General features: G+C 50.5%; 1 protein-coding gene across 1 annotated transcript; it reads left to right on the top strand.

Annotated features, from left to right (window-relative positions):
* Positions 1-354: 354 nt before the first annotated feature.
* Positions 355-11132, top strand: SSR4 (signal sequence receptor subunit 4). Its single transcript, XM_085629779.1, has 6 exons — positions 355-507; positions 1380-1498; positions 2384-2458; positions 6268-6357; positions 6979-7044; positions 10897-11132. Exons 1-6 carry the CDS (start codon positions 444-446, stop codon positions 10999-11001), a joined length of 519 nt encoding a protein of 172 aa, XP_085485905.1. The 5' UTR covers positions 355-443; the 3' UTR covers positions 11002-11132.
* The last annotated feature ends 538 nt before the right edge of the window (positions 11133-11670 follow it).

Genomic DNA, 11670 nt, shown 5'->3' with positions numbered 1-11670 from the left:
TTAACTCGATAGGAAGTGCAGTGATTGACAGTCTCGTGCTCCCATTCTGTCCACGTAGCCTACGTAGGAACACGAGCCCAGAAATTACTTGATTGGCGGGTCTCTCTGAGAACCTCATCCAGTAAGAGATAGCCCCGGTAGGGTTGTTAGTTCATCTCTCCACCAATTAAAAGCGAGACCTGGCGTCCTCTTCCTGCACCCTCGTCCAATGCAAGCAAGATCTGTCTGTGTGTTACGCCCCCCCTCCAGGGAGGCTTGTCCAATGGATGCCGGCCCCGGTGGAGATTGTTCGTGGGCCCGCCTTCGGACACTTCGATCCAATTAGAGCGTGGCCTGGGGTGTTTGACGGCATGGGCTGCCCAATCAGAGCACGCTCCCGGCATGCCAGGCGCGCTGCTCGCTGAGCAGGCTCTCTCTAGCTCAGACTCTGCTGCTGGTCGGACATGGCGGGCGCGGTGAGGTTCCTGGGGGCTCTGGCGGCGGTGCTGCTGCTCACCGGCTGCACGGGTGGGTATGTGAGGGGCGCAGGGCGGGGAGTCTCTGTACCACATCCTTTGTTGTGCCCTCTTCTTAATGGCGTGAAATGGGTTCAGCGGCCTTTAGGGCCACAGCCCCCTGCAGGGAGACCCATGGCGTTAAACCCTCCCCGCTCACATCTGCTGTGATCATAAGTCTCAAAGCTGAAGCTTGGCGAGCCCAGTAGGTTAGTAGATTGAGTGCAATTGTCTCGAATATTAGGAGCAGACGTCTAGCGCCTAGTGAGGCAGCGAGGGTATTTCTAGGGGTTCATGTGCGCTCCAGGGGTGCATTATCTTAGGGAAAACATGAACTGGAGCAGGCAGGCATGGGCCTGGGACTCCTGGCATGGGTATTTGTGGGGGCCTGGTGCATTCTAGAGGTGCTTTACCTTAGGGAAAACCTGAACAGGAGCAGCCAGTCAGTCATGAAACCGGGATTCTTGGCAGGGGTATTTGTGGGCTTTCTTGAACATTCCAGGGATACATTCTTAAGGAAAACCGGAGCAGCCGGAAAGGCTTGGCACTGGGACTCAGCAAGGTTTTTCTTGGGTCAGATAGTCCCTGGGGTTAGTTATTCGTGGGGCATTGCAGCCTAGGTCTTTGGGCCGCAGAGGCAGACACGTGTCCTTTTCAACGGACATCCAATCCACTCTTCTGTTAGTAGTTTCAGCTCCGTAACTACCACTCGCCCCAAAATAGACACCGGAATAATGTTTTTGACCGCATGTTCAGTCTTTAATGCTTCTGTTGTAGTGATGGGCATCAGATGTTGGGGTGGGCGAGGGAGGACTCTTGTGTATGCAGGCCTCAGACACTTGTGTGACTCGCAAGTAATCGTTTCCTTCTCCTTTGCTGTTGTAGCTGAAACCTGCACAGAGCCGGTGATCGTGCCCTCGTATTACACAACGAATGATGCAGTCATCTCATCGGAAACTGTGTTCATAGTGGAGATCTCGCTGACCTGCACCAACGGGGCACAGGTATGAATGCAGGCCATTCTGCTGACGTCACCTTGATCAGCGCGAAGGGTGAGGGCTGGTGTGTGGGTGAGCTGTGTTCATAGTTGGGTGCATTTAAAAGAGTGTCACCGAGGGCATCCTGTCAGTACACTGACCCCAAGCAGCTCAGCTCGATGCCCGTTCTGTACCCCACTGTGTCAGGGTGGTTAATGTGTACTTCCCAGCTGTTATAATCCGCCGAAACCTGTTTTACTGTTCCGAATATATATATCCCCCAGTTTATTGGGGTGTGAGGAGTTTTTTCCCCAAAAGCAAAATGAAAGCAAATGCCTTTCATAAAGAATGGTTAAAATCAACCTTGTGGACAAAAACGTTTACCGTCTCAGTGTTAATTAAACACGACTCTGCTAACAGTTCCCTCACACAACCCCAGGCAGGCGCTCCCTCCAGATGTTACTAGACATTTGACAGGAAACCTAACGGAATAAGGGAGGTCTCAAGTTGAGTATAGTGCCACACGGCAGCTGTCTATAGTACACGTACACCCACAGTAGCGCGAGTGAACCATATTGTCTGTCTTCAAACTTCTCTTTGGACAGATGAATAGTCAGATTTTAAGTGACGTCTGTACAGCAAGCATTGCTACTACCCTCCAGTCCAGAGTGGTCCTTTAACGCATGGTAGATTTATGGCTGGTTCCTGCCTGTGAGCCTGCACATAGTGTACCCCATGCTAAAGTGATGACTGCCCCCAACCATTGCCACGCTTGTTCGTTCATCTGGCCTGGCACTGAGGCGGGCAGCACACTTCTCCCTTGGCACTTCAGCTGCCGCTTTGCACAAACCTTTGAAAGTGACTTGTCTTCTTTGTACAACTGTTGTCTAATGAAGAACATTTTCTTTCCAGAATGTTGCTCTCTACGCCGATGTCGGTGGCAAACAGTTTCCAGTCACGCGGGGGCAGGATGTGGGGCGCTACCAGGTAGGACAAGGGTACTACCCCATGCTATTCCTTGTGGTCAGAGCCCCGTGTGCCCTTGGCTCCCAAGGTTTAACCCAAGCGCTTATGTCTCACATGTATGCTTCTGGGTTGGGGTTGGTAGTGAAGGTTCCAACTTAGTTCTAATTTTCTTGCTTTTCCTTTTCTTTAATATTTCTCTTTTTTCCATCTTTGGCCTTTCCTGTAAAGAATGAAGTTACAGCTAATCACTACAGCATTTTATCTCGATATTTCTACCTACTAAGTTGTACTCTTCCCCCAAATTGGTTTTGTACGGTGTTTACTGTTGTATTGTAGTGCTACGAACTCTTTTTTACTTATTTATAAAAAATTATTTGGAATGAAAAAAGATGCCAACCTAATGTGCGTGGTGAATTTGGTGCAGATGCTCTTATGAATGCTTTTGTTTCTAGTTGGCAGTGGGTTCCTTAGTTTCTGGTGCGTATTAACACCGAATTCAGCTCTTGGGTCACGTGCTGCATGCAGGGCAGTTGTTGGAGTTTGGGATGCTGATATCAACAGAGAAAATAGGAACTCCAAACCTTTTCTTGGAAGCCAAAAATGAGTTGACGGTGTGGTCGGGTCGGAGCATCGATGCTGGGTGATCCACAGAGGGACAAGGCGGGGGAACATGAGGACCGAAAAGAAACGCCTTTTCAAAATCTTACTAGAAAATGCATCTTTTTGCACACTTTGGAGAAGCCTACTTCATTAGTGTGTTGCCTGTAGAGAAGAGATATTTATTTCAGTTAATAAAAACCACGAAATATTACATGGATAAAAACGTTAAAAACGTATTTCTGCTGAAATTAAAATCCGGTTTTGAAAGTTTCCTTGAGCATCACTGGAGCTTCAATTGTGCTTTTTTTTTAAAATAAAAGCAAAAGAAACGATTGATGGACGGAATGCTGGACAATACAAACATTCACCCCCAGTCACAACGATCTGGGTTAAATCCATCATTATTTTGCTCACCACACCACCCTAGTTTGAAGCCAGCCGTATGCAAATCAGTTTTGACCCTGTTCCTTGTTGGAACAGTCCAGCCCGAACTGCCAAGCCAGGTCCTCCCTGAACCGGAAATAGCATCCTGGGACCGGTTTCAGGGCATCGCCCTTCATCAGCCAGGCAGCTTGAATCCAGTGGTGAGCACAGGATCCACGTCTGGGCATACCCTGCCCAATTAGGGTGGCAAATGCAATAGAAACCATGGATGGACGGAATGCTGGCGGAAGCATGTATAAACAATGTCTAAAATAGTCACTGTAGTGTAATCCTTACGTTACATTTTATTGACTGTTTGCGATCATTAATTGTTTGGCTGTGAGAAGATTTTATGAAGGCAGGAATTTGTCTATTCCTTTCATACAGAATAGTAGTGCGCGCCGACATATTCAAACATCTTTTCAATGAGATTTTTCTCTAAGATCGGGCAAATTAAGGTGCGAGTCAAACATTAAACGAAGCTTGTATTGTGGTTACTAATGGCTGAGATGTCGAGCTTTGTCATTTCCGGTGAATTCGCTGGAAAGCTGAAATTCAAGAGGCAATTCTTGGTTTTAATGCACTGAGTTGTGACTGCTGTTCTTGTAACCATACTCCAAGATATTTGTATGTCGTTGCTCGTGTAATTGGGTCCCCCCCCCCCCACACACAATGACCAGTTTCCTGCTTTTCCTACCAAAAATCGCAACCTGTGTTTTTGTGACATTGATAACAATCTCTTTCTTGATGCAATAGATATTTAGTCAGTTGAATAGACTCTGTAGGCCCATCCCAGTTAAATTCATGAGAGCAGGATCAGCAGAGTACTGCAGCGATGCTACATTCCTAGTTAGTTTTGGTAGATCAGAATGGTCACCAGATAAGCACTACGGTCTGCTAAAAACAGGTTAAAAAGTACTGGCGCCAAGGCGCAGCCTTGCTTCAGACCTCTTAACAACAATTTTTTCTGTCAGATTGGTGTTTTGACCGAGTTTGACCTGGGTCCAATTATTGGACTATAAAAGTTGACTTGGGTCCAGTAATTTGGGTGGCATTTTCCAACTACATAGCTTTTCCATAATAAATTGCGGTTAACTTGATCGAAGGCTTTTGAGGAATCCACAAAGGATGTACATAGTTTCTGTTACACATTTATCAACAGTCCTGTTTAGAGCTACTACTACATTGTCAGTCCTAGCTTTGATCCAAAGCCAGTCTCATTAAAAATGGAATTGGGTTTTTCTTGTCAGCCCATTCTTCGAGCTCTGTCAATCAGCCCTGCAAATGTTTTGAAATAAGTCTCTAATAAAGCTATAGTTTTCCGGTGGGGGGGGGGGGGGGCATGCCAGGTTTCTGGGATAGTTCCTGTGGTTCAATAGTGGCATTAAATCTGGAAACTGCTGCTCAAAGGCCCGGTCTTTGTTGTGGCCCCTGGGAGGCCATTTGGGCCAGGTGCACAATTTCCCCTCCTTTTCACAATTCTTTTTGAGATTTCGCTTTGTGTGAGGGTCAACGCTGTTTCGCATGCTATATTCATCGTGTTTATTGGCCGATCCTCTTTCCAGATAAGATTTCCAAGCTTCTTCGGTGACATTATTTCCCACTGATCCCGTGCAGGGACTTGTCTACTGGGTTTATTATTGACCATAGTGACTGAGTTAGTTTTACACGCTTGAACTATATCCTACCAGGCACGCTCTAATTTTACTCTGCTTTCCAAATTGCCTTTTTTCCAAGGCTTTCGTAGTTCTCGAAGCTTTGTTTGGCCCTGTGGGTTTAACTGGAGATGAATAGCTTTCATTTCTCTATCCAGGCTTCTTCGTGTGTAGCCTGTACATCTTTTTCCCTTAAATTTTGTATCTTATCTTGTGTAAACACATTTTTTGCATACTCAGTGTTTACTGTCACAGAATGAGATCTAATTACACTATACACGCCCTGTTTTTCTCCTGTACACCGACCAGGATTCAAGTCAGTGGGCCCTTCCGTTTGATCGGACCGAGCTTTCCTACCACCTCTGTAGTAATCACTTTTTCTACCAGAACAATTCATTTTCATGTATTACTCTAACATGCGTTTGCTTTCATCTAAGATGTGGTGCGTTATGTTTTATACAGTTACTGTATGTTAAAGATCAGCAAAATAGCTAAGTATTCTGTAATTCTCTATTCCCCACCCTCGCTACGCCGCCCTGCCTCTTTGTCCTTCTCTTAAGTTCACGTTTTTCGATGCGGTTCAGTCTGCTCCGCTCTGACCAATGAGAGCAGAGGTGCCGAAGAGTGCAGACAAATGTACCTTTGCAACATGATTTTCTTTTCTGGGCTTGACCGTGTTTGCCTGGGTGCATGGCGTAATGCAGTGTTGGAGCGTGGAATCCCTGGACGTGCTGTAGTCATTGTGTAGCATGGATTTTGTCTGGGTGCATGGCGTAATGCAGTGCTCACGTCTGGGATCTCTTGGGTATGATCTTCTGCAGACTGTCATTCAGCCTAGTGGTGTGCGCCTTGTAGGGAAGCATGGTAAACATATGATGAGCGCTTTCAGTTAGCCTCATAGTGTATCCCATGCTACAGTAAATTGCTGCCACCAGCCATTGTCGGGCCTGCTCTCCTCGGGGCCGGTCACTGTAGTGGACAGCACACTGTTCGTAATGCCTGCTGACGGGGCATGGCACTCTAGTAGGGGGGTTGTTTGCTGAGAGCACTGGCAGCTACTGTCACAAGGCTATTCGGATGAACACATCATTTATTCAATCTAATGCTCTGAATGGATTGAATAGACTGACTCGTTTCTTTTGGTCTTTCCAGGTCTCCTGGAGCATGGAGCACAAGATTGCTCGGTCTGGTACCTATCCAGTTAAATTCTTTGACGAGGAGTCGTACAGCCTCCTGAGAAAGGTGCGTGTGAAGCTGGCATCTCTTTGGGGTCTTCTGCACTCATGTATGTGATGAGACTGGGGGTGCTTTACTGGTAGGATTGCTTATGAAGGCATGGCAGATTTATGGTGGGCTCCTCCATGGGCCTCCCTTAGTGTACACCATGCCAGAGTAACTCTGCCCCAAACCATTGTCGGGCCTGCTCTCCACATGCCTGTCACTGATGAGGGCAGCACAGATCCTAGCATTGCATTGAAGTTGGAGGGAGAGTGAAGCCTGGAATGTTAAGTCTTACCTAGGGGGAGTGATTGGGAGGGGGTGGTTTTATTTGCCTTCTGATGGTGTGATTCTGTTCCCTGTACGCACCCACCTATGCACTTCCACCTTATTTTGTCTGTCATTAGTGGTGCAGCTCATGCTCCTTTGTATCTGGGGTGTGGACCCCCTTTCGGAGTGTATCCATTCTGTCCTCTGTCAGATGGGTGGTAAAGCTGCATACTTTGTAGGTCCAAGATGCCGGCGTGTGGCAGAGCTGGTTTGATCGGATAAACTGTGGAGCACCGCTAGCTGCAGTTTTCTGAATTGTGTTGCAAGGGAGAAGTACCGCCATGCATGTGAACTAAAACCACTCCTGTCTTGTAGGCCCAGAGGAACAACGAGGACTTGACTTCCATCAAGCCGCTCTTCACAGTTAATGTGGACCACAGGGTAAGAAGCGAATGATTCAGTGCTTCGGGATATCTTGCAGTTGTGGCGGTTACACTGTTGTATCCATAGGTAGGACTTGGAGCGAGAAGCAGGAACTGCAGATGCTTTGTAGATGGGTGGGGGGGGGGGGAGGGGGGGTTACCTTCTGCAGCCGTCTCTGATCTTGCTTTGGATTTCATGGTTTACCGGAGACTGGCCTAAATTCTGAGGACTGGGAATTCCGAAGGCATGTTAGACTTATGGTGGCCCTCTTCAGTGAGCCCCCCCATAATATATACATCATGCTAGAATAATAAACTTCCCCAACCATTGTCTGGTCTGCCCTCCACAGGCCTGCCACTGATGTGGGCAGTACAGCCCTTCACGAGGAGATCGCTTCTAATAGAAATGTTTATCATGGTATGCTTGAAGGGGGGGCAGGCTTGTGTGTGTCTGAAGGGGGGGCAGGCTTGTGTGTGTCTGAAGGGGGGGCAGGCTTGTGTGTGTCTGAAGGGGGGGCAGGCTTGTGTGTGTCTGAAGGGGGGGCAGGCTTGTGTGTGTCTGAAGGGGGGGCAGGCTTGTGTGTGTCTGAAGGGGGGGCAGGCTTGTGTGTGTCTGAAGGGGGGGCAGGCTTGTGTGTGTCTGAAGGGGGGGCAGGCTTGTGTGTGTCTGAAGGGGGGGCAGGCTTGTGTGTGTCTGAAGGGGGGGCAGGCTTGTGTGTGTCTGAAGGGGGGGGCAGGCTTGTGTGTGTCTGAAGGGGGGGGCAGGCTTGTGTGTGTCTGAAGGGGGGGGCAGGCTTGTGTGTGTCTGAAGGGGGGGGCAGGCTTGTGTGTCTGAAGGGGGGGCAGGCTTGTGTGTGTCTGAAGGGGGGGCAGGCTTGTGTGTGTCTGAAGGGGGGGCAGGCTTGTGTGTGTCTGAAGGGGGGGCAGGCTTGTGTGTGTCTGAAGGGGGGGCAGGCTTGTGTGTGTCTGAAGGGGGGGGCAGGCTTGTGTGTCTCTGAAGGGGGGCAGGCTTGTGTGTCTCTGAAGGGGGGGCAGGCTTGTGTGTCTCTGAAGGGGGGGCAGGCTTGTGTGTGTCTCTGAAGGGGGGGCAGGCTTGTGTGTGTCTCTGAAGGGGGGGCAGGCTTGTGTGTGTCTCTGAAGGGGGGGCAGGCTTGTGTGTCTCTGAAGGGGGGGCAGGCTTGTGTGTCTCTGAAGGGGGGGCAGGCTTGTGTGTCTCTGAAGGGGGGGCAGGCTTGTGTGTCTCTGAAGGGGGGGCAGGCTTGTGTGTCTCTGAAGGGGGGGCAGGCTTGTGTGTGTGTCTGAAGGGGGGGCAGGCTTGTGTGTGTGTCTGAAGGGGGGGCAGGCTTGTGTGTGTGTCTGAAGGGGGGGCAGGCTTGTGTGTGTGTCTGAAGGGGGGGCAGGCTTGTGTGTGTGTCTGAAGGGGGGGCAGGCGTGTGTGTGTGTGTCTGAAGGGGGGGCAGGCGTGTGTGTGTGTCTGAAGGGGGGGCAGGCTTGTGTGTGTGTCTGAAGGGGGGGCAGGCTTGTGTGTGTGTCTGAAGGGGGGGCAGGCTTGTGTGTGTCTGAAGGGGGGGCAGGCTTGTGTGTGTGTCTGAAGGGGGGGCAGGCTTGTGTGTGTGTCTGAAGGGGGGGCAGGCTTGTGTCTCTCTGAAGGGGGGGCAGGCTTGTGTCTCTCTGAAGGGGGGGCAGGCTTGTGTCTCTCTGAAGGGGGGGCAGGCTTGTGTCTCTCTGAAGGGGGGGCAGGCTTGTGTGTCTCTGAAGGGGGGGCAGGCTTGTGTCTCTCTGAAGGGGGGGCAGGCTTGTGTGTCTCTGAAGGGGGGGCAGGCTTGTGTGTCTCTGAAGGGGGGGCAGGCTTGTGTGTCTCTGAAGGGGGGGCAGGCTTGTGTGTCTCTGAAGGGGGGGGCAGGCTTGTGTGTCTCTGAAGGGGGGGGCAGGCTTGTGTGTCTCTGAAGGGGGGGCAGGCTTGTGTGTCTCTGAAGGGGGGGCAGGCTTGTGTGTCTCTGAAGGGGGGGCAGGCTTGTGTGTCTCTGAAGGGGGGGCAGGCTTGTGTGTCTCTGAAGGGGGGGCAGGCTTGTGTGTCTCTGAAGGGGGGGCAGGCTTGTGTGTCTCTGAAGGGGGGGGCAGGCTTGTGTGTCTCTGAAGGGGGGGCAGGCTTGTGTGTCTCTGAAGGGGGGGCAGGCTTGTGTGTCTCTGAAGGGGGGTGCAGGCTTGTGTGTCTGAAGGGGGGGCAGGCTTGTGTGTCTGATGGGGGGGGCAGGCTTGTGTGTGTCTGATGGGGGGGGCAGGCTTGTGTGTGTCTGAAGGGGGGGCAGGCTTGTGTGTCTGATGGGGGGGGCAGGCTTGTGTGTGTCTGATGGGGGGGCAGGCTTGTGTGTGTCTGAAGGGGGGGCAGGCTTGTGTGTGTCTGAAGGGGGGGCAGGCTTGTGTGTGTCTGAAGGGGGGGCAGGCTTGTGTGTGTCTGAAGGGGGGGCAGGCTTGTGTGTGTCTGAAGGGGGGGCAGGCTTGTGTGTGTCTGAAGGGGGGGCAGGCTTGTGTGTGTCTGAAGGGGGGGCAGGCTTGTGTGTGTCTGAAGGGGGGGCAGGCTTGTGTGTGTCTGAAGGGGGGGCAGGCTTGTGTGTGTCTGAAGGGGGGGCAGGCTTGTGTGTGTCTGAAGGGGGGGCAGGCTTGTGTGTGTCTGAAGGGGGGGCAGGCTTGTGTGTGTCTGAAGGGGGGGCAGGCTTGTGTGTGTCTGAAGGGGGGGCAGGCTTGTGTGTGTCTGAAGGGGGGGCAGGCTTGTGTGTCTCTGAAGGGGGGGCAGGCTTGTGTGTCTCTGAAGGGGGGGCAGGCTTGTGTGTCTCTGAAGGGGGGGCAGGCTTGTGTGTCTGAAGGGGGGGCAGGCTTGTGTGTGTGTGTCTCGGGGGGGCAGGCTTGTGTGTGTGTGTCTCGGGGGGGCAGGCTTGTGTGTGTGTGTCTCGGGGGGGCAGGCTTGTGTGTGTCAAGGGGGGGCAGGCTTGTGTGTGTGTCTCTGGGGGGGGGCAGGCTTGCGCGTGTGTCTCTGAAGGGGGGCAGGCTTGCGCGTGTGTCTCTGAAGGGGGGCAGGCTTGCGCGTGTGTCTCTGAAGGGGGGCAGGCTTGCGCGTGTCTGAAGGGGGGGGCGTGCGGCGGCAGGCGCGTGTGTGACTGAAGGGGGGGGTGGCAGGCGCGTGTGTGATGCTTCAGCATTAGGAACAGGGTTCAGAACTGGACCGTTTCCCAGTATTCTCGAGCCTTTTCTTTGGGCTCTGTGTAAAGGTAAAGAGAACCTTGAGGGTGCGAGGTAGCCTTTAATGCCTGGAACAAGCAAACATTTAAATGCAAAAGCTTTGGTGGTTCTCACCCCAAACTACGTGTTTGGGTATGAACTTTCGGTTGCCAATAATATTGCAGAAGAAACCTTACCAGGTGCTCATGATTACAGATGAATGTTCAGTTAAAGCCATACAAACCAACAGTCCATTGTGGCTGGATGCACATGTTTTTTTTGCTCTGTCCTAAAGTTCCACATTCCAGCACCAATAAATGGCAGGAAATATTAAAATCTGAACAAGCTGCCGATTTAGTTGCACTTGTAAGATGCTGACTACGCAGAGTTCCTCCCATACTTGGCATAGTCTCTAGTTTTTTTATCCCAGGATAAACCGTGTATCCTCCTGCCCCGAGACCTCAGAAAAGATCATGGATTTCTGCATTTGAGGAAAATGGAGTCTACAGTAAGCAGCCCATGTTTGAGTCCCTGTAAACTTAGTATTTTGAACGATAGCCTAAAACAGTCAAGTCCTTTTTTGTTCCATCTAAAGCTAACTGGAGAGGGTGATTGTGGCTGTGAACACTGTCCTAAACTGCTTTCTCTTCTTTAGGGAGCGTGGAACGGGCCTTGGGTGGCCACTGAGGTCTTGGCTGCAGTCATCGGTCTTCTTGTCTACTACACTGCCTTCTGCGCCAAAAGCAATATTCAGGCCTAGAGTTGAGCGGAGCACTGCTCCGGCCTTTTCTGTCCACTGGTTACCGAGTCTGTCGAAATAAATTCCAACCCGATGTAAAATATGCCTTATTTTATTGAAATAAAATTTTGTATATAATTTGTCTCCTAAAATGGATCTAGTGTTTAATTTTTTTTGTCCAATGTGTCGCTCTTCTGTCTTCTCCTTGGTTAATGCAACCATGACCTGACTAGGCACAGGCTGGTTTGTTATAGCACAAAGACTTTTAATCCTCCATGGCTTAGTTTCCCCTAATGTTCCTGTGCCTTTTTTTTTTTTTAACAGTAGCATCGACTTTAAGTAGATTGAACAGCAAGAACTTGTACAAGGAAGTGATAAATTTGCCAATGCACATGTTACTATGCACTCTTTAAATCTGAAATATTCAGTCCGTTGATGGCAGCATTTGTTTTTGTCGAGCTTTCGAGATCTCGTGTATATACATTAGTATATACTTATGTGTATGTACTTTGTGGGCTCTGGAGAGCAGCCCTAGGACTTGTCTGCTTCCGTTTAGGGACTTTTCTGTTCAACTGCCTCTAACTCATAATAGAAAACGAGCAGAGCTCAGTAAAATAGCAGATTTGATTTCTGCTAGTGACTTATCTGTTTGACTTTATTAATAAACCACCAGCAGAGGTCAGTAAAATA

This window comes from Triturus cristatus, chromosome 10 (genome assembly GCF_964204655.1).
Source record: "Triturus cristatus chromosome 10, aTriCri1.1, whole genome shotgun sequence".
Taxonomy (NCBI): Eukaryota; Metazoa; Chordata; class Amphibia; order Caudata; family Salamandridae; genus Triturus; species Triturus cristatus.
The sequence above is the reverse complement of the archived record's forward strand: the minus strand, read 5'-3'. Positions and strand labels throughout refer to the sequence as shown.

Bases quoted from the DNA above. Each gene is read 5' to 3' on its own strand.
- SSR4 (XM_085629779.1), top strand. From the start codon at position 444: ATGGCGGGCGCGGTGAGGTTCCTGGGGGCTCTGGCGGCGGTGCTGCTG. The intron at 2,459-6,267 runs GTAGGACAAGGG...TGGTCTTTCCAG, and splicing joins AGGATGTGGGGCGCTACCAG to GTCTCCTGGAGCATGGAGCA. The intron at 6,358-6,978 runs GTGCGTGTGAAG...CCTGTCTTGTAG, and splicing joins CGTACAGCCTCCTGAGAAAG to GCCCAGAGGAACAACGAGGA.